This window comes from Dendrobates tinctorius, unplaced genomic scaffold (genome assembly GCF_039654945.1).
Source record: "Dendrobates tinctorius isolate UK_male_01 unplaced genomic scaffold, ASM3965494v1 ptg000028l, whole genome shotgun sequence".
In the NCBI taxonomy this organism is placed as follows: domain Eukaryota; kingdom Metazoa; phylum Chordata; class Amphibia; order Anura; family Dendrobatidae; genus Dendrobates; species Dendrobates tinctorius.
Window position 1 is genome coordinate 51,670,426 of NW_027361696.1, and position 21,405 is coordinate 51,691,830.

The 21,405-nt window shown below is 48.7% G+C and overlaps 1 protein-coding gene across 1 annotated transcript in view; it reads left to right on the forward strand.

Moving 5' to 3' along the window:
* The first annotated feature begins 2,910 nt into the window (after positions 1-2,910).
* The window catches only part of LOC141085002 (uncharacterized), a 31,139-nt gene continuing 12,644 nt past the window's right edge, over positions 2,911-21,405 (forward strand). Inside the window, exons 1-3 of the mRNA XM_073569929.1 lie at positions 2,911-3,164; positions 4,225-4,384; positions 4,495-5,526. Of these exons, the coding sequence (XP_073426030.1) occupies positions 3,119-3,164; positions 4,225-4,384; positions 4,495-5,526 (1,238 nt within the window). The 5' untranslated portion in view covers positions 2,911-3,118. The remainder of the gene's footprint in view (positions 3,165-4,224; positions 4,385-4,494; positions 5,527-21,405) is intronic.

The following is a 21,405-nucleotide window of genomic DNA, read 5'->3' on the forward strand; positions in this document are numbered from 1 at the left end:
CCCCACCAGAAGATTTTGCATAGGGGTGGCTATTTCAGTGAAGCCTTTGATGAACCTTCGGTAGCCTACCAACCCAAGAAATTGGCGTACTTCATGGAGGTTGCTGGGCTTCGGCCAGTCCCGGATGACTGTACTTTGTAAGGATCTGGTGCCACACCTTCTACACTCACTACATGACCGAGGTACTGTACCTTGGGCTTCAGGAGGTGGCATTTGGTAGGCTTCACCTTCAGGCCAAAGTTGGACAGGGCTTCGAACACCTCAGCCAGGTGCTTCAGATGGTGCTCATAAGTTTTGGAGAAAACATTGACATCATCCAGGTACAACAGGACTGTCTCAAAGTTCTTGTGTCCCAGACAGCACTCCATCAGCCGTTGGGGCGGTGCAGAGCCCGAATGGCATATAGTTGAAATCACAGAGATCCATTGGGGTGGTAAATGCTGTTTTCTCCTTGTCTGCCTCTGCCACGGGAACCTGCCAATACCCACTAGTGAGATCCAAGGTGGAAAAGTAGTTAGCAGTTTGAAGTGCAGCTAAGGACTCCTCAATTCTAGGTAATGGGTAGGCAATAGGCATCTTTATGTGTAATGCTGTTAATTTTTCTGTAATCAACACACATTCTCATAGTACCATCCTTTTTCTTTACAAAAACTATTGGAGCTGCCCAGGGGCTACAACTGTCTCTGATACATACACAAGGAGAAAAAGGAGTGACTGGATCCAACAGTTTTTTACTATAAAAATATGAAAATTTTATTATCAGTAAGTATAGAAAGGCACAATAATCATAATATAGTTACACATAAAATATGACACCATACACCAGAAGAGGAGATACACAACAATGACAGAAGGCACCAGACCACAAAAAATGCCTAAGATATAATAGCCCTTATGGGATATAATTAGCAAACTACTGCCTATGTAAAGATCCTATCGTAACCATAATATGTCTAGGATAGCAGAGAGCTCCCAAAGCGGGCTGGCAATATAGAAATGAAAACAAAGGTAAGAGTTCAGCCATACATAATTGTATCAAAAAGGTAAAGAAATTATAGTGCGAACGCTTACCAGATGGTGCCCACTAGCCCCCGGTTGTAGAGGAATCTCCAACGCGCGTTTCGCGCTTGCCACTAGCGCTTTCTCAAGGAGATGCCGCTAGTACTGGCACAGGACCTTTTGTAGCCATAACGACCGTCACATGTCTGACCACGTGATGTGAATGAGCCAATCAAAAGCGGTTATAGTGGCGCATGCGCCGCGGCACCAACCAGTCCTCTCACATAAAGACAGGCGCCCATCGTTGGACGTGCGCTCAAAAACAGCGCTCACGTCACAAGTATAAAGGGCACCGCCCCCATGGGGAGGAGCACGGGAGGGCACACAACGCATGCGCACAACCGCAAGGTCACGGAACAGACGTGACAGCTATTAATAAAAGTACATACAAACATAGAGACGTCACAGGAAGGACACACAGGTCAGGTAGCAGTTACACAACGCAGTCCCACCCCACACAGAATGCCATAAAAATCAAAAATATATATAGGATAGATCTTTACATCCCCAGCTCCATTAACAGATATAACCAAGGTAAAAAAGTATTCAATACATAGAGCAGGGGGAGATTCAAATACAGTATCCAATCGATGGCAACTGAATGGCTGGAGCCGGTGAAGAAGAAAACGGTGGGTCCATGTATACCATAACAGCGACAGGAACAATAAAACTAAGAGATAAAAGATAAGAAACAATTAAAAATTAAGAACAATAAGAATACAAACGGGGAAAATAATGGGCAGTGGTGGACATGGACAACCCAAAAGGGTAACTTATTTTACAGGAAAGAGGCAAAGCTCAGAGACTCATTAAGACCTTTCGGGGTAATCGTATCCAGCATAACAATCCACTTAGATTCTCTTTGCGCCAAAACTTTCTTATAGTTACCGGCTCTTATCCCTAGATGAACCCTATCAATCCCCCTCACCATAAATGTCTGTGGGTCACAGTTGTGCACCAATTTGAAGTGACGAGGGATCGTCTTTAAAACAGAAAGATCGGTCACTGTCTTAGGCTGGTTTCACATTTGCGTTTTTTTGCGCTGGAAAAAAACGCATACGTGCGCATGCGTTTTTTCCCCTATATTTAACATGGGTGCGCATACCTGCGCGCTGGTAAGCGCATGTATGCGATTTTCATGCGCTGCGTTTTTTTGGGGTGTGCGTTGGTATTTTCCAGACGCAGCATGTTGCATTTTTTGGCCCTTGAAAAAAGCGCATGCGCACGTATGCGCACGTTTTGCGCTAAAAATGGCCATTATAGCCTATGGATGCGCATACGTGCGCACTGGCATGCGCAGGTATGCGTTTTTTTAGCGCTGCGTTTTTTTGGTGGTGTCCACTTGTTGTCCTAGTTATAATCTTCTAAAGTCAAAAAAAAAAGTCTATATAAAGGAGGTGCCTGCCAAAACTCTGCCACTACTACACTGACAGATTGAAGAGCAGACAGTCAACCAAGAACCCATTATATCAGCGAAGAATGTGAGTATATTACATTATATGCCTGTCCTTTTAAATTATGTATGTACTAATGATTTTTATTATTTTTACATGCAGTATGTCTTCAGAATCAGAGTATTCCCCATCGCGGCAGGAATTGGCGCAAGCAGACCGTGAGGTGATTATTTTCGTGCATCTGGTAAGTATATCTGCTGCTTCTCCAAATCTCTTACGTTTTTTTCAACTTTTTTAAGACATCGTCATCATCATCTTCTGCGGACGGGACTAGTGAGGGCGAAGAGCAGGAGCAGCGAAGCCAAGTCCCGGTGATGATACGGAATGTAAGTATCAAATGATTTGTAATGTTATTTATTTTTTATCTTCTATTTTTACTCTTTTTTATGTTTCTTTTTTTGTAACTTTTTATTCAATTTAAATTTGATTATTCTAATGAATGTGTTTTGTCTAGGTTCCACAACGGGATGAAGACGTCTACCTGGATAATGAGCAGCTCATCAGCCTGGTCCAGGAGCGTTCGCTGTTGTGGGACAGCCGTGACCGGCTGCACAAGGACATTGTGGTGACCCGTGCGGCTATGGAATGAGGTGGCCGCAGCGTTGATGGATGGCTGGGACAGCGCCACAGCATCCTCCAAAAAGGCGTTTAGTGAGTATTTCCCTGCTCTGTATTGTGCCGCAGTGACTGTTGTCCTTGATGGCACTGTTGGGTTTCGTGCTAGGCATATTCTAGCAGGAAACCCAACAGTGTAATCGGGGTCTACAGTGACTGCTTTGAGTATTGTATTGCTACATTGTGCCGCAGTGACTGTTGTCCTTGACGGCACTGTTGGGTTTCGTGCTAGGTGTATTCTAGCAGGAAACCCAACAGTGTCATCGGGGTCTACAGTGACTTCTTTGAGTATTGTATTGCTACATTGTGCCGCAGTGACTGTTGTCCTTGACGGCACTGTTGGGTTTCGTGCTAGGTGTATTCTAGCAGGAAACCCAACAGTGTCATCGGGGTCTACAGTGACTGCTTTGAGTATTGTATTGCTACATTGTGCCGCAGTGACTGTTGTCCTTGACGGCACTGTTGGGTTTCGTGCTAGGTGTATTCTAGCAGGAAACCCAACAGTGTCATCGGGGTCTACAGTGACTGCTTTGAGTATTGTATTGCTACATTGTGCCGCAGTGACTGTTGTCCTTGACGGCACTGTTGGGTTTCGTGCTAGGTGTATTCTAGCAGGAAACCCAACAGTGTCATCGGGGTCTACAGTGACTGCTTTGAGTATTGTATTGCTACATTGTGCCGCAGTGACTGTTGTCCTTGACGGCACTGTTGGGTTTCGTGCTAGGTGTATTCTAGCAGGAAACCCAACAGTGTCATCGGGGTCTACAGTGACTGCTTTGAGTATTGTATTGCTACATTGTGCCGCAGTGACTGTTGTCCTTGACGGCACTGTTGGGTTTCGTGCTAGGTGTATTCTAGCAGGAAACCCAACAGTGTCATCGGGGTCTACAGTGACTGCTTTGAGTATTGTATTGCTACATTGTGCCGCAGTGACTGTTGTCCTTGACGGCACTGTTGGGTTTCGTGCTAGGTGTATTCTAGCAGGAAACCCAACAGTGTCATCGGGGTCTACAGTGACTGCTTTGAGTATTGTATTGCTACATTGTGCCGCAGTGACTGTTGTCCTTGACGGCACTGTTTTTTTTTTTATCAACAGTGGACAAAGTCCGAACACGTTGGCGTTCGATCAAGGACCGCTTCAACAGTGATGTTCGTGCTGAGGGCCAGGTTCGCAGTGGATCTGCGTCAAGGACCAGAACTAGATACCGTCACTATCACGCGTTGCAGTTCCTAAGACCGGTCCTTGCCACGAGATCGTAAGTATTATAAATTTTGGGTTTTTATTTTTATTAATCTGTGTTTTTCTAATCCACAGCTGATGCTTCTTGTAAAGGCATGGTAGTAATGATTTTCCTTTCTTCAACAGCACCTGGAGCAGCACCCTGCAACCTGGCCCTGGAGCGGTCCTTCCTCGGACGTCCTCTGACCCGTCCCAGCCATCCGACAGCCAGGAAGCACCTTGCAGGTCAACCACACACACAGCTGGTGACCAGGAAGCTGGGCCATCAGGTGTTCCCCTGTCCCAGGTCTCTGCCACTGGTTATGCGGGCACTACCCGCCAGCGGCAGAGGGCCTTGGACAGGAATGTCTTGCCCGAGTTTATGCATTTGAGCGAGACATTTAATTCCAGCCTCAAGTCACTGTCCGACAGAGTTGAAAGCGGTTTTGCACTCATGGAACGTGGTTTTAACCACTTTGAACACCGCTTCAATTCTGTAGAACAGCGCCTTGACCGTCTGGAGGCCGACCTCAACAGACCAGCACACCATTTTTTTAGTAAGATTGAAAAGGGCATGGCGGAACACCTTAGTCCTGATCAACAGCTGAATGTGCTGCAGGCCTGCAACAATGCTTTCTTGCAGGCTATGCAGCATAATCGGTACGGTCAGCAGTCAGTGGTGTCCTTTCCACCTGTGCCACCATTGACTCGCTTCACCTCACTACCGACTTGTGCTGCATACCACTGCACGGACACCTCTATTCAAAGCCAGGACACCCACCGTTACACCACCACAAGTCTGAGTGCAGCTGGTCACTTCACCGACACCACCATGGCAAGCGCTGCTCCTGTCTGGAGCACCACCGCCACTCCCATGCATGCGTGGAGCTCAGCCACCACTAGGCAAACATGGAACAGCCCTTCCGCTACAACAACATGTAGTAGCCCTGCCACCACCACTCTGCAAACCTGGACCATCACTGCCGCCACCAGTCCTCCTGCAAGGACGAGCACTGACAACGAAGAGCAGCAGCAGCAGCCACCTCAGCAGCAGCAGCCACCTCAGCAGCAGCAGCCACCTCAGCAGCAGCAGCAGCAGCCACCTCAGCAGCAGCAGCAGCAGCCACCTCAGCAGCAGCAGCAGCAGCCACCTCAGCAGCAGCAGCCACCTCAGCAGCAGCAGCCACCTCAGCAGCAGCAGCCACCTCAGCAGCAGCAGCCGCCACCTCAGCAGCAGCAGCCGCCACCTCAGCAGCAGCAGCCGCCACCACCTCAGCAGCAGCCGCCGCCACCACCTCAGCAGCAGCCGCCGCCACCACCTCAGCAGCAGCCGCCGCCACCACCTCAGCAGCAGCCGCCGCCACCACCTCAGCAGCAGCCGCCGCCACCACCTCAGCAGCAGCCGCCGCCACCACCTCAGCAGCAGCCGCCGCCACCACCTCAGCAGCAGCCGCCGCCACCACCTCAGCAGCAGCAGCCGCCACCACCTCAGCAGCAGCAGCCGCCACCACCTCAGCAGCAGCAGCCGCCACCACCTCAGCAGCAGCAGCCGCCACCTCAGCAGCAGCAGCAGCCACACCTGCAGACGGGGGACCTACACTCAATATTTGCCCCTAGTTCAAGGCGAAATCTATCAAGGCGGGCATTGGGCCAAAGTCGGTCCAGGCACACAAGCCTACGGCGACATGCCATTACAACTAATGTACCTGAACAGATTTCCTCTCCTCCAAGTGTTCCTAGTTTAATTCCCTTAACTGGACTACCTTCCCCCACAAGTTTTGTTGCCCCTTCCCCTCAAACACCGTCTTCAACAGCAAGTGTTGCATATTCCCTGCACACCCCCAAATTGAAACCATCTGCCCCCAAACGCCGGAAAAAATAATTTTTTGGTTTATTTTTGTGATAAAAAATAAATTTACATTTGTGGTTCACCATTACTAAGTTTCATTAATGTTGTTTGTGCCGCTCACACACACTGATGGGTAAATACATGTTAAAAACCAACCCAAGGCCTAGTATAGTCATATGTGAAATAACACGGACTAGTATAGTCATACCAAGGCCTAGTGTAATAACTCGAGTTTTACCAACTTGGATCTGGTTTCATGAAAAACAAACTGTTGAAACTTGTCTTAAAAATAAGTTTCTTTCTAGTTTCACCAGTTTGTTTTTTGTGAAACAAGATGCTAGTTGTTAAAAATCGAGTTATTACAGTAGGCCTTGGTATGACTATACTAGGCCGTGGTATTTCACATATTACTATACTACTAGCCCCAAGGCCTACTATACTCATATTTGAAATACCACGGCCTAGTGTAGTCCTCCTGTCTGGAGCACCACCGCCACTCCCATGCATGCGTGGAGCTCAGCCACCACTAGGCAAACATGGAACAGCCCTTCCGCTACAACAACATGTAGTAGCCCTGCCACCACCACTCTGCAAACCTGGACCATCACTGCCGCCACCAGTCCTCCTGCAAGGACGAGCACTGACAACGAAGAGCAGCAGCAGCAGCCACCTCAGCAGCAGCAGCCACCTCAGCAGCAGCAGCCACCTCAGCAGCAGCAGCCACCTCAGCAGCAGCAGCAGCCACCTCAGCAGCAGCAGCAGCAGCAGCAGCCACCTCAGCAGCAGCAGCAGCAGCAGCAGCAGCCACCTCAGCAGCAGCAGCCACCTCAGCAGCAGCAGCAGCAACCACCTCAGCAGCAGCAGCAACCACCTCAGCAGCAGCAGCCGCCACCTCAGCAGCAGCAGCCGCCACCTCAGCAGCCGCCGCCGCCACCTCAGCAGCAGCCGCCGCCACCACCTCAGCAGCAGCTGAGGTGGTGGCGCACACCTGCAGACGGGGGACCTACACTCAATATTTGCCCCTAGTTCAAGGCGAAATCTATCAAGGCGGGCATTGGGCCAAAGTCGGTCCAGGCACACAAGCCTACGGCGACATGCCATTACAACTAATGTACCTGAACAGATTTCCTCTCCTCCAAGTGTTCCTAGTTTAATTCCCTTAACTGGACTACCTTCCCCCACAAGTTTTGTTGCCCCTTCCCCTCAAACACCGTCTTCAACAGCAAGTGTTGCATATTCCCTGCACACCCCCAAATTGAAACCATCTGCCCCCAAACGCCGGAAAAAATAATTTTTTGGTTTATTTTTGTGATAAAAAATAAATTTACATTTGTGGTTCACCATTACTAAGTTTCATTAATGTTGTTTGCGCCGCTCACACACACTGATGGGTAAATACATGTTAAAAACCAACCCAAGGCCTAGTATAGTCATATGTGAAATAACACGGACTAGTATAGTCATACCAAGGCCTAGTGTAATAACTCGAGTTTTACCAACTTGGATCTGGTTTCATGAAAAACAAACTGTTGAAACTTGTCTTAAAAATAAGTTTCTTTCTAGTTTCACCAGTTTGTTTTTTGTGAAACAAGATGCTAGTTGTTAAAAATCGAGTTATTACAGTAGGCCTTGGTATGACTATACTAGGCCGTGGTATTTCACATATGACTATACTAGTAGGCCCAAGGCCTACTATACTCATATTTGAAATACCACGGCCTAGTGTAGTCATTACAAGGCCTAGTGTAATAACTCTATTTTTACCAACTAGAATCTGGTTTCATGAAAAGCAAACTGTTGGTTTCAAGTTTCACCCGTTTGTTTTTCGTGAAACAAGATCCTAGTTGGCAAAAATTGAGTATGCCTTGTTATGACTATACTAGGCCGTGGTATTTCACATATGACTATACTAGTAGGCCCAAGGCATACTATACTCATATTTGAAATACCACGGCCTAGTATAGTCATTCCAAGGCCTAGTGTAATAACTTGTAAGTTGGAATGGAGCAGATTACATTCATCCACTCAATGCTGACTTGTATTCCCCATGGACTTTCATTGGGGTTGGGTTTTGAGGGTTGTGTTTTGAGAAAATCACATACTTTGTTTTCAACTAGTTGCACAATTTTCTCTTGAAAAAAAATGGTTTCCTGATTCATGGCCTGCAGCTTTGCTCGTTCCAATATATTTCACGCAGACTAGCAATGCTGCATTTTAACTCATATGTGTATTTACCTGCCCAGGTGTGTGAACATCAAAAAATTCAGTTATACATGGGAAGTTTTTTATTAAATTGGAGTTTAAAAAATATAGTGCACTCAGTAATGGTATCAAATAAGGTTTTTTATTACCATAAACAAACAAAAACATTACACCATTTCATCTTGCCAGTGCACCCGTCCTACATCAGAAATAAAGTAGGCCGCAAATTGGTCCCTCATTTGGCCAACTTCAACGGATGACCTGAGAGTGTGCTGAGTGAATTCAGGCAATGTGTTAGGAGCATCATCGTCCAGTTCAAAGGTCGGGTGCTCTTTAGCCATCACAAAGTTATGTAGAACCACACAGGCCTTCACCACCTCATCGACTGTTTCAAGTTTAAGATTAATGGCCGTGCCCAGAATTCGCCATCTGGAAACAAGAATCCCAAAAGCACACTCGACAGTTCTTCTGGCCCTGGTCAGCCTGTAATTAAATATTTTTTTGGTGTGGTCCAAGTCCCTGCTGGAGTAGGGTTTCAGTAAGTTTCCGCACATTTGAAAAGCCTCATCGCCAACCATTACAAAGGGCAGTGGCGGAGCTTCGGTGTGAGGAAGAGGCTGTGGCATAGGGAAATTAAATTGGTTGCCATACAACCTCCGGCCCATGTCTGAGTTTTTAAAAGCCTGTGAGTCATTACCACGGCCAAATGCTCCAATGTCCACTGCTACAAACATACATCCGGCATCCGCAATCGCAATGAGTACTATTGAAAAGTACTTTTTGTAATTATAGTACTCAGATCCCGTTCTTTGGGGTTTGATGATCCGTATGTGTTTACCATCAACAGCTCCCAAACAGTTGGGAAAATTGCATACTGTCCAGAATTTGTCAGCAATTTCCATCCACTTTTCAGCGGTGGGCAGGGGCATAAATTCTGGGCAAAGAACATTCCAGAGAGCCCGGCAGGTGTCAGCAACAATTCCAGACAAGGTAGAGATTCCAATACGGTACTGGAAGTGTAGTGAAGATAGGGTTTCTCCAGTCGCCAGGAATCTGTGAACAGACAAAGAAGTAAAATTAATATTTATGTATATTATTTTAAAAAACTATAAAATAAAATATTAGTACATTCACGAAAACTAATTACCCAAGGTTTTGAATACTAAATTTAAAAAAAAAACATCAGACCGCACCCCTTGGTTTTTAAAACATACCGTAATGTCTCCAGTAGCCGTTCCTCAGGAGGAATCGCACGACGGAGCTGTGTGTCCTGTCTCCGGATGGATTGTTGGACACGAGCAAGCAAATCCATGAAACTTTCGTGGGACATCCTGATATAATCTGTAAATTTCTCCGGGTTTGCCTGTAGCTCGCTGTAGAGGGTGTGGTATGCCCCACGGCTCTCCCGGAGTTCAACAATCGGATGTATCCACATACGCCGCCGTCTTCGCTGCCTCTCTCTCTTCCTTTGTTCATGGCAAGCAACTGCATACGCCTGAGCCATCGCGATGTCCAAATCCAAGTTGAAGTGAAAACTCTTCCAGCGCAGATCCATGGTCACGAGAAGAATCAAGCAAATGTGAAGAATACTGTAGACAGGGTCTATATATTAACATACCACACCCACAATGAAGTCCCATTGGTCTTGTGTGTTGTTGAATGGTTGTTTTTTCATTTTTGTGGGGTTTTTCCAAAATCTATAAAAAAACGCAAACGCACAAAAAACGCATACAAACGCGCAAAAACGCTGCGTTTTTTTCCTGCATGCGCATAAAAATGCTTGAAAAAAACGCAGCGTTTGTATGCATTTGTATGCGTTTTTTTAATGCGTTTTTTTGCGGGAAAAACGCGCTGCAAAAAAAAGCAAGTGTGAAACTAGCTTAGCCCCCAGAATGTCACGAACGTGCTCCCGGATCCTCACCCGGAGTTCTCTCGAGGTTAAACCCACATATATAAGAGAACACCCGCAAACGGCATAATACACCACATTATCACTGCCGCATGATATCCGTTCTGTAATTTGAAATTCTTTCGACCTGTTCGAATTATGGAATATTGAGCACCGTGAGACATTGCGGCAGGCCAGGCAGTGACCGCACGGGACCGAACCAGCCACAGGGCCCCTAGTGCCAAACGGATTGATTGTATTAGGGACATAATGGCTCTTAACCAAAAGATCCCTTAAATTCTTAGATCTTCTTGCAGTCATCAAGGGATGATCACCCAGCTTCCGTCATCTCTCTCAACATACCTTTAGCACATTGGTATTGTGTTGGGGGTATAGGCAGGTACCTTTCTTTAATGGGTGGATGATCTCCAGTGGGGATATGGTGTTGAACCCCTTTTGCCTTCCCAAAATCTAGGGGGTGTTTACTGAATACCCGCTCATACTCCTAGGTCACTCTGTAAACACCATTTTTCTGGTATGAAGGTGTGGAGTCAGTTCCCACCTGCAGTTGCTGGCACCACTCCTCCAGCTGCTTTACAGAGCCATTGTTCTCCACCTGGTCAGATGAGACCAAGGGCTCTGCTGCCTGCATTGCTTTGTTACTGACAGTGAGCAGCTTAGCAACTGTGGCATACCGAGGTATTGTGGCCTCCTCCTCCCCACAATTCAAAAGGCGTACAGGTACTCTCCCTTTTCGTACATCAAGTACCCCTCTGGCTGTCAGGACAGTAGGTCTGCTATCAGAGTATACTGGCTCTGCCAATGCCTGGTAATCTTTCCCTCTGAGGCCTATGGCTGCCCGACACCAAATCAACATTATACATCTGGGGGTATTGCAATGGGGAAAGCATCACTCACTCTGACACTGCCAATTTCTCCGCATGAGAGTTCTACCTACTGTCTTTGCATCAGGGCCTTAATCTCCTTCTGCAGGACTCGTTGTTCACTGGAACTGGGTCGCCCTCGCACACCCAGGGCAGCGGGGTACTTGGTACCGGGCCGGTGTCAAGGTGGGAATGTGTCACAGGAGCGGTGACCCGGTCCGTGGCCCTGGGTGCCCAATATCAATGGCGGTGATGTTAATGGTGTTAAAGTTTATTAGAATAGTTTGTGACGCCACCCGTGGTGTTTGGCAAGTAAGATGTTGAGCCAACGCTGCATGCAGATCCGCTGGGACTGATGGTGTGGTGCAGCTCCCCACAGGTGGAGCTGTAGTCCCAGGGCAGTGTAGGTGCAATGGATGAGGAGAGGCGCAGAAAGGTATGGAGGTTGGTACCCAGGTGTAGTGGTGCGGGAATAACTGGAGGACACCCGAGTATGCGGTTCCAAAGCTTTACTCACTGTTTGCAGTTCACTCAACTGCTTGCCTCCGTATAATGTTCTCCAGGTCAGGGCTCCAGCCAACCTCCAGGCAGGATAGGATTCTCCCTTCCACACTCCGCCAACATGTACCTTACTGAATGACTCCTCCAATGCGCCTTTATGTGCGAAGCACTCCAGTACTTAGTTACCCTGCAATGCTTCTCTCTAGGTGTTCCTAGTCTTTACTTGTATGACAGACAGCTGTAGCCTGCTTCGGGGACTCCTCACTGCGTCCCAGCTCTCCATTCAGTTGCTGTTGTGTCCCAAGTCTATGATGGGAGCAAGGCGTTAGCGGCTCACTACTCCTCCGGTGTCTGTTGCCGGACATAAAGATCCAATCAACCTCGGGGACCTGGCACCGGCCTTTGCGCTCTCTGGACTGGAAGGGTTCTCTATCTTTCTTCAACCAGCTTCCCACCGTCCTTCTATTCTCCTTCGTTCCGATCTGTTCTATCTCTCTTATGGAAGGTTAGGTTATCAATCTTATCAGTCTCTTTCTCTGGTCTTTCTCGTGCCAGCAGCCCAGATCACTGGTACCTGCTGCAGCATGTCCTTCAGACACGCATCTTCTCTCTTCTCTCTCCAACTAACCAACCAACTCTCACTCTTCCCACTCTATTATATCATCACCCTCCACCCGCCTCCCAGCACATCTCGTGTTAAGAAGCAGGGTTCCATGAAGGGTGCTCTGCTAGCCCCCAGCCTGAAGCTGTTAGGTGGCCCCACTGAACTATCCTGTTTGTGGAATGCAGGTGTGGAGCGTGGTCAGGAGTTCCCACCTTACCTGGATGGTGGGGCACTACACCTTAGGAGAAGGTGCAGTACCTCTGTGGCGACTGAAGCCTCAGGGGCGCCACATACCCCCCTGTTAAACAGCACGTCCGCGGGCTGCAAGACAACAAAAGTACAATACAGGAACACACACAAATTTTTAAATGATGTTTAACAATACTTATCTAAACTTCCTAATGTAGGAGGCACATTTCTTAAACGTTACAAAACAGGTTAACTTCCTATCTTAGTATCAAAAATTTACTTGAGTGCAATTCCTAGTTCAAAGTGCAATTATTCTTTCTCTCTCTTTCTACTGGACGCAAGACACTGACCATCTACTCTTGGCCTGTCACCTGTCACTTTCAATTCTTCAGTCTTTATTCAATTCTCACATTCTATCTCAAAACTTTTCTAATTCCCTGTATCAAATATTCTATAAAAGACATTTACTTTTCACAAGACACAACATTATCAAATACGTTATCATAAAACATACAAAGATTCTTGCAAATTGCTGAACACTGCTCCCAGCCGGGCTTTCTTGCAGTGTCCCTTGAGGCAGACATCATTCTTCGAAAAGTGTCCATGCAAAAACATTATCTTCGCAAAGTGTCTTTATATGTGAAACCAAGAAAGGGCACCTAAAGAGGTGCAACTATTTACAATAAAAGTTTTTGGATCAATCAGCGTCTATGATCTCCACAGTTCCATTTCAAAAACAACGCTGCCAATCAAAAACTGGGCAACATGATGAACAAAAAGACAAAGGCACAACTGGTGCAACAAACCCTCCTGGGTAACAAGATTTAGTAAATTACTTCAACGGCTACCAGATTCCAAGTAGTCATTAGCAATCCGCAGGTGCTCCTCTTCCCACGGTGTCAAGCCAGAGATCTTTGGTTTGAGCTGCCAAACTGGAGGTGATGCAATAGCAGCCTGGTTCTTGGAAACAGGTACCTGAGCAGTCTGTGTGGTACCGGTGGATGGCGCATTGACTGATCTTGATGGCAGGTACCTCTCGATGAACTCTGCAGGGATACGTCATACATTCAAGGCGTACCATCCCCTGAGTCCCTAATGCCGGGTAAAGGTCACATACTCCCCAGGCAGCAGGTCTCTTTTAGGGTGTCCTTTAGGCAAGTGGGATTAAACGTCCCTCCAATTAAAGAACAAGTCACTTATCCTCTCGGGGTATGCAATAAATCCAAACCCCCGTTCCTGATTGACATTAAGGACCTGCCCCCATCCTGTGGCATCCTGGGAACCGTAATACCCAGCACAGGCCCTCTCTTTCCTGCTCAAATCCGGGCCCAGTACAGCCATTCTCCTCTGCTCCCTCTCCCGATACTCATCTGCTAGCTTTTTAATGGTGGCTCTGCAATAGGCCTCATTCTGCTCCTCTGGGGACCTGCTTTGGCCTACTGGGGCCTGCGGTGCCACCGTTGAGGGTTCCGGTATCTTCCCCCGGGGACTGGCTTCCCGGTCCCAGACCAGGTCTAACACAACCTGGCCGGCCGTTGCAACGGTGGGGCAAGCCCGGGTCTTCTCAGGTGAAGGGGCACCGGACATACCTGAGGTCTCCCGGCGGTGCGGCCTCGGCTCCAGTGTGGATGATGGAGCAGTCGCGGGTTCTGGATCCACATGGGTCTCTGTGGGGACCGGCGCAGCCATGCCAGGTCGAGACGGGAGCTCTGCTTCCACGCCTGGGTCCTCCGGTAACCTCTCCGGGCCAGTGGTGCTCAACCGCACTGTCAAAGTAGATGTGTAGGTCAGCGCCACCCGGGGACAGTCCAATGCGGTAGCAGCGCGTACCGATGGAGAGGGTGGTACCGCTGGTGTAGGCCCCGCCGGGGCGCGCTGCCGTCTCAGCTTCTTCAAATCTTCCTTCTGCTGCAGACGGGTGGTCAGTTCCATAATTTCCTCAGCTAATTGCCGGCAGTTCATTCCGGAATCAGGGTTGGAGCCGTCAACCATGGCGCCGGGGAGATTCAGTTCCCTGCGCTCCGCAGGCCTCCTTCCCTTGCTCTCCAAGATGGCGTTCTGGCATTCTTCTCCTTGCTCCGCCCTTCTGCTCGCCACTGGCTTCCTCTGCCCCTCCTTCCGGGGGCGGCGTCTTCTTCCAGCACCTCCATACCAAGCCAGTATACGAACCCCTCGGGGGGTGGGCCATGCATCGGTCACATAGTAATTCAGGCAGGGACGGCCCAAGACTCTTCGGTCTTTTCTTAGGACCTCCCATCTCTTCACGCCCTTCTCTGCGCCAGCGGCCATTTCTAATGTCCATTTTACAGTCTATTAAATTTGGTCTTCTGCACATTTTCAAAAGTTGTAAATCCAAGGCACACAGAACCCGATGGCATCGGGTCTCGTCATCCTGTTCGTGGCGCCAAAATTGGGTCGCCCTCGCACACCCAGGGCAGCAGGGTACTCTGTACCGGGCCAGTGTCAAGGTGGGAATGTGTCATGGCAGCGGTGACCCGGTCCGTGGCCCTGGGCGCCCAATATCAATGGCGGTGATGTAGTTAATGGTAGAATAGTTTGTGACGCCACCCGTGGTGTTTGGCAAGTAAGATGTTGAGCCAACGCTGCATGCAGATCCGCTGGGACTGATGGTGTGGTGCAGCAAAGATGGTGTAGCTCCCCACAGGTGGAGCTGTAGTCCCAGGGCAGTGTAGGTGCAATGGATGAGGAGAGGTGCAGAATGGTATGGAGGCTGGTACCCAGGTGTAGTGGTGCGGGAATAACTGGAGGACACCCGAGTATGCGATTCCAAAGCTTTACTCACTGTTTGCAGTTCACTCAACTGCCTGCCTCCGTACCGTGTTCTCCAGGTCAGGGCTCCAGCCAACCTCCAGGCAGGATAGGATTCTCCCTTCCACACTCCGCCAACATGTACCTTACTGAACGACTCCTCCAATGCGCCTTTAGGTGCGAAGCACTCAAGTACTTAGTTACCCTGGAATGCCTCTCTCTAGGTGTTTCTAGTCTTTACTTGTATGACAGACAGCTGTAGCCTGCTTCGGGGACTCCTCACTGTGTCCCAGCTCTGTATTCAGTTGCTGTTGTGTCCCAAGTCTATGATGGGAGCAAGGCGTTAGCGGCTCACTACTCCTCCGGTGTCTGTTGCCGGACATAAAGATCCAATCAACCTCGGGGACCTGGCACCGGCCTTTGCGCTCTCTGGACTGGAAGGGTTCTCTATCTTTCTTCAACCAGCTTCCCACCGTCCTTCTATTCTCCTTCGTTCCGATCTGTTCTATCTCTCTTATGGAAGGTTAGGTTATCAATCTTATCAGTTTCTTTCTCTGGTCTTTCTCGTGCCAGCAGCCCAGATCACTGGTACCTGCTGTAGCACGTCCTTCAGACACCCATCTTCTCTCTTCTCTCTCCAACTAACCAACCAACTCTCACTCTTCCCACTCTTTTATATCATCTCCCTCCACCCGCCTCCCAGCACATCTCGTGTTACGAAGCAGGGTTCCACGAGGGGTGGTCTGCTAACCCCCAGCCTGAAGCTGTTAGGTGTTCCCAATGAACTATCCTGTTTGTGGAATGCAGGTGTGGAGCGTGGTCAGGAGTTCCCACCTTACCTGGATGGTGGGGCACTACACCTTAGGAGAAGGTGCAGTACCTCTGTGGCGACTGAAGCCTCAGGGGCGCCACAGAACCAGCAGTCTCAGCCACCTGTTGCAACAAGACAATAACCTCAAAGACAATTTTCAATTACATTTGTACCAAGAGTCATCATGGGATTACATTCTCGTCGATCAATATCCACAACTATCAGACCTTGAGATTTTAACTCCACCTTCCCCACTTTAACAGTAATTTCTTTACATCCTACTTGTGGTAAAGACTGACCATTGCTGGCAACTACTGTTAGTTCATCACTTGGGCCACGAGTGAGTTCAGAGTTAGCCCAATACCGCTTGTAGAGGATATAGGGCATAGTGGTCACCTGGGAGCCAGTGTCCAGCAAAGCGTTCATGGGATCAATCCCCACAGGAAGGGTCGGTCTCCCTCCAACATACTTGGCTCGCCAGTTCCTTGGGCCTTGTGGTCCTACTCCTGGGGGTTGGCCCTCTGACCCAGGGGTTACTCGTTAAAGGACAGAATCTTCAAGATGACCTGCCTTGTGGCAGCGACGACAGATGGGACGTCCGTCCTGATCATAGCGGTCGTTGTTCCTCCCTCGGAGTGGTGGGGTTCTCCTCTTCTGGAGCCACGGGACATCCTCTGGACTGGAAGCAAGCTGGATCTTCTCCTTGGAGGACACCTGCAGGAACTGCACGGTTTTAGTAAGTGCAGCCATACCTTTGGTCAACTCCTGGACCTGAAGACACAGTTCTTCAGTTGGATCTTTATCTAGAGTCTGTGCATCAGTCTCCACAGTGATGGAAGGGAAAGATGTTGCTTCCTGGTGGTAGGTGATCGCTGGGCGCCTAGGGGGCGCTGGACGGTTGACAGTTGGTTCCTGCAGTACCCGAATAGCCCTGTCCTTGAAATCAGCAAAGTCCAGGTCAGGGTTTTGTAGGGTTATGATACGCAGCTGTGCTCTGTGGGTACTGGATATGAGTCCTTCAATGAACTGCTCCTTTAACAGTTTGTCTTCCTCTTTCACTCTGTCAGGATCAATTTGCTTGACGGCTCGCAGCGCCTCCTGCAGGTTAAGAGCATAGTCTCTTATATTGTCCTGCGCTTTCTGTTTACATCCAAAGAACCTCATCTTGATTTCAGCTGCAGTGCGGGTGTCAAAGGTGCTTTTTAGCTTGGCCAAAATCTTTTTAACAGTCTCTTTATCAGTGTCCTGCCAGGCTTTTACTTCTCTCTGTGCTGCACCTGTTAGCTGTCCAATAAGGATGTTCACCTTCTGGCTTTCAGATAGAGGATACACCTCAAACAAACTGCACAGTCTCTCTTTAAATTCACTCAGGGTATGTGACTCACCCGAGCACTGCGGTAGCCAGGCCGCTCCCGATATGTAGGGCATGGACAGCGGCATTATGGGGACCGCTGCGGAGGGCGCTACTTCTTACTGTGCTGAGGGGATTGCGAGAGCGCCTGCAGCTGCATTGGCGTTGTCCTCAGACATTTTCTCTCCCCCTAGTTAACGTGAGCCGGGCCGCGGGATTGGGCTGGCTTACCGGAGGCCGCCCCTCGGCTCGATCAGGGGACGCCGGAACTGCAGGCCTCAGCTTCTCACTTCCCACGCGCTCTTCTCCTTTCGCGCTTCTAGGCTGGCTCTGCCCACAAAGGTCTGCCCCCTTTTCTTCCCGCGCGCGCCAATCAGCGGGATAATGGTGGCAATGGCGCCAATTTCGCACACAGTCTATAGCACCAAACACAGTCTCTGGCACACAGGACCCGGGGACACCGGGTTCCGTAATCCTGTTCGTGACGCCAAAATGGGTCGCCCTCCTAGGGCTGTGGTGTACTAGGTACCGGGTCAGTCTCTCAGAGGGGATTTTCACAGCAGCGGTGACCTGGTCCATGGCCCTGGGCGCCCATGTAAAAGGGGTTGAGTTGGGAATAAAGTTTATAAGTGATTCTTCACACCACCTGTGGTGTTCGGCAAGGGAGGTGTTAAGCCGACGCTGCGAGCAGATCCTTAGGGACAGATGGTGTAGTGCAGCAATGATGTTGTAGCCCTCTACAGGTAGGGCTGTTGGTCCCAGGGCAGTGTAGTGGAATGTTTAGGAAGAGGGTGTAGTGTTTGGCACAGAGATGTAGCAGAGCTGAGGATGTTGCAGGAAGGAGACAAGGACACAACAGGGTGCTGTTTCTTTACCTTTACTTGGCAAACGCAGTCCAGGGTCCTGGTTACAGATGGCACAGGAGCAGGCTAGCCTGGAAGCAACTCGGGGATCTCTCTATCAGATGGGTTGTGTAGTCTCCTTCCTAGCGCTGGCTTGAGGTACATCCAGTACTGTGTTACGCTGAAGTTCCTCCTTTTTATCTTCTCTTTGAACTACCTCGTATGGCAGACAGCTGTAGCCCTCTATCTCTCTTGGCTCACCCGCCACTGTTGTGCCTCCGAGTCATAGTTGGGAATAGAGCATTTACAGCTTCCTACTCCTCTGGTTTCTGTTGCAGGACCTTCAGTATCCATACAACCGTGGAGACCAGGCTCCAGATCATGCGCTATCACTGGGAGGGAGGTCGCTTTCCTCGGCTCAACCTCCAGCTTCTCTCCACACGTCTACACTCGTTGCCCTCCTCACACTAACTTCTCATTTCCCTTCCTGGCCCTCAGAGAGCACTCCTCCCCCAATTCTGGTTCAGAGCTCCCTCTGCTGGCCTGGAGTGGGAACTGTGTTGCATGACATGGTTAACTGTTAGAGAGACCCTTCATTGCCTCCAAGCCTGATATCACCCTCCCTGGAGGAAGGCAATGCCACTGTGGCGACCATACTCCTGGGGGCACCACACACTGATGCACAGCCACTGCTAGATGATTCTGCTGGTACATTCACCCAGAGGACTACATTCCTCTCGCACTCTACAGAGCCAAAATGTGACACTGATGAAACTCAGGTGCCCCTTCCCGCATACTATACCACCTTACACGGTGACACAGAGGAAGGTGCAGATAAAAGTGCCGGTTCCCTAAGCAGGTGGGGGGGGTCCTACTTGTGGGCAATGGCAGTGGCACAGGACCCATCATAGCACGCAAAAGTGTCTCTGCCGGTGGGAGGGCCCACTCGCCGTCAGACATACCGTCGTAATATGTGGGGCCCTGTGCCAGTGCCGTCACCCACAAGTGGGCCCCCCATGCTTGCTCAGGGCCACAGCACTTGCAATACTTACTTCTCCCTGCGGCACCGCCGTGACGTCTTCCACCTTTCCTGACAGTGACATTCAGGTTACAGAGCGCGATGACATCACGTCTGTATGCCCTCTACCGAAACAGTACAAGAGCAGAGAGCTTTAAAATGTCAATGCTGAGGAGTCCAGAGTACAGCAGTAACCAGCGAGGAGAGGTATTTAATTTTTTTAAATGTTGGGAGCATTTTTTGGGGAGCAATATACAGTGGAGAATGATATATGAGGCCCATCATACACTGGAGCAGCATCCATTTGGCCCATCATATACTGGAGCATTCCAAATGGGGGACGACAGACACTGGAGCAGCATTTACGGGGCCCATTATACACTGGATGATTAGAAATGGGGCCCATTATATATGGAGCATAATTTGGACCCATAACACACTGGAGCATCGTCCATGGGGACCACCGTATACTGGAGCATTCCAAATAGGGGACATCAGACACTGGAGCAGCAATTACGGGGCCCATTATACACTGGAGCATTAGAAATGGGGCCCATTATATATGGAGCATTATTTGGGCTCATAAGACAGTGGAGCATCATCCATGGGGACCAGCATATACTGTAGCATTATGTGGAGCTCATCATATACTGTATGGAACATTATATGGGACCAATCATTCTGTATGGAGAAATATGTTTACTGTCCTCCACTCCCTGCCGACTTTGCTTCCCCTTTTGACTTGCATTGGGTTTCGTGTTTCAGTTGGACACCGACTTTTCCCTATAGTCATCCGATTTCGTTCGATCCGACTTTTTAGAAAGTCGGATTTCTTGAAACTCGACCCGAAAAAAGGCAAAGTCGCTCATCTCTACTTATAAGTATAAATTTGCTTCTTTCTTTTTCTGGACTGATCTTTTACTCTCAAATCATGGGTAAAATCTGTAGTCAGTGAAGACAGATTTTCCCATTACTGTGATAGATGACAGTTGGTGCTTTTAAAATTCTATAGAGAAGGGAGGAGCTAGAGGCAGATACAGACATTCTGCTGCAAGTTCTCCCCAATAGACACTTATAGTTATCTCTATAGAAGGGGAGGGGGAAGAGCTAGAGGCAGATACATACATTCTGCTTCAAGTTCTCCTTAAATGACAATTACAATAATTTTTGTAGAGGGGGAAGAGGAGGTAGAAAGGGAAAGGAGCTAGAGGAAGACACAGCCATTCTGCTACAAGTCTTCCATCCAAAATTGACAGTTACCGTTTTCTCTACGGAGGGGTGAGGAGGAATAGCTAAAGGCACGCAGAGACATTCTCCTGCAAGTTCTCCTAAATCGACAGTTGCAGCCATCTCTAAAGAGAAGGATGGCAAAGAGCTGAAAGCAAGCACAGACAATCTGCAGCAAGTTCTCCTGAATCGACAGTTAGTTATTTCTATGGAGGGGCAGGGGTAAGAGCTAGAGGGAGACACAGACATTTTCCTTTAAGTTCTCCTGAATCTACATTTACAGTTATCTCTATGGAGAGGGAGGGGGAAGGGATAGAGGCTGACACAAACATTCTGCCGCAAGTTCTCCTGAATTGACAGTTACAGTTTTCTCTATGGAGGGGGAGGGGAAAGAGCTAAAGGCATGCAGAGACATTCTGCTGTGAGTTTTCCTAAATCAACATTTACATTTATCTCTGTAGAGGGGGAGGGGGAGGAGCTAGAGGCAGACACAGACATTCTGCTGTAAGTGCCCCTAAAATAATAGTTAACACTTCTACATAAAACTTTGAGCGCCAATTATCTGTTATCTTGGAGCTGGGAAAATTGAAAATTTTGAGAATGAAAGATCAGTCCAGGAGGACAAAGAAGCAGATATTACTGTTAAGAGACATTACAAAGTTTCACCTGTTGACATGTACTACTAATGTCACGTCACTGATTTCACGTTAGAGAAAAAAAAACTTAGGCGGTCTTGGAATATGGTGACACAAAGCAAATCTTTATAGTTACAAAGTTCAGAATTAAAAAAAAGTATACAAGTTTTCATACCCCTGGAATCATACTGACCTGAACTATCATATTGCCAGTTTACTTTTTACTGCGACATTATAACGAATTTTCCCCAAAATTGGTAGAATTATGGAGTTTTTTTCCCCTATTTT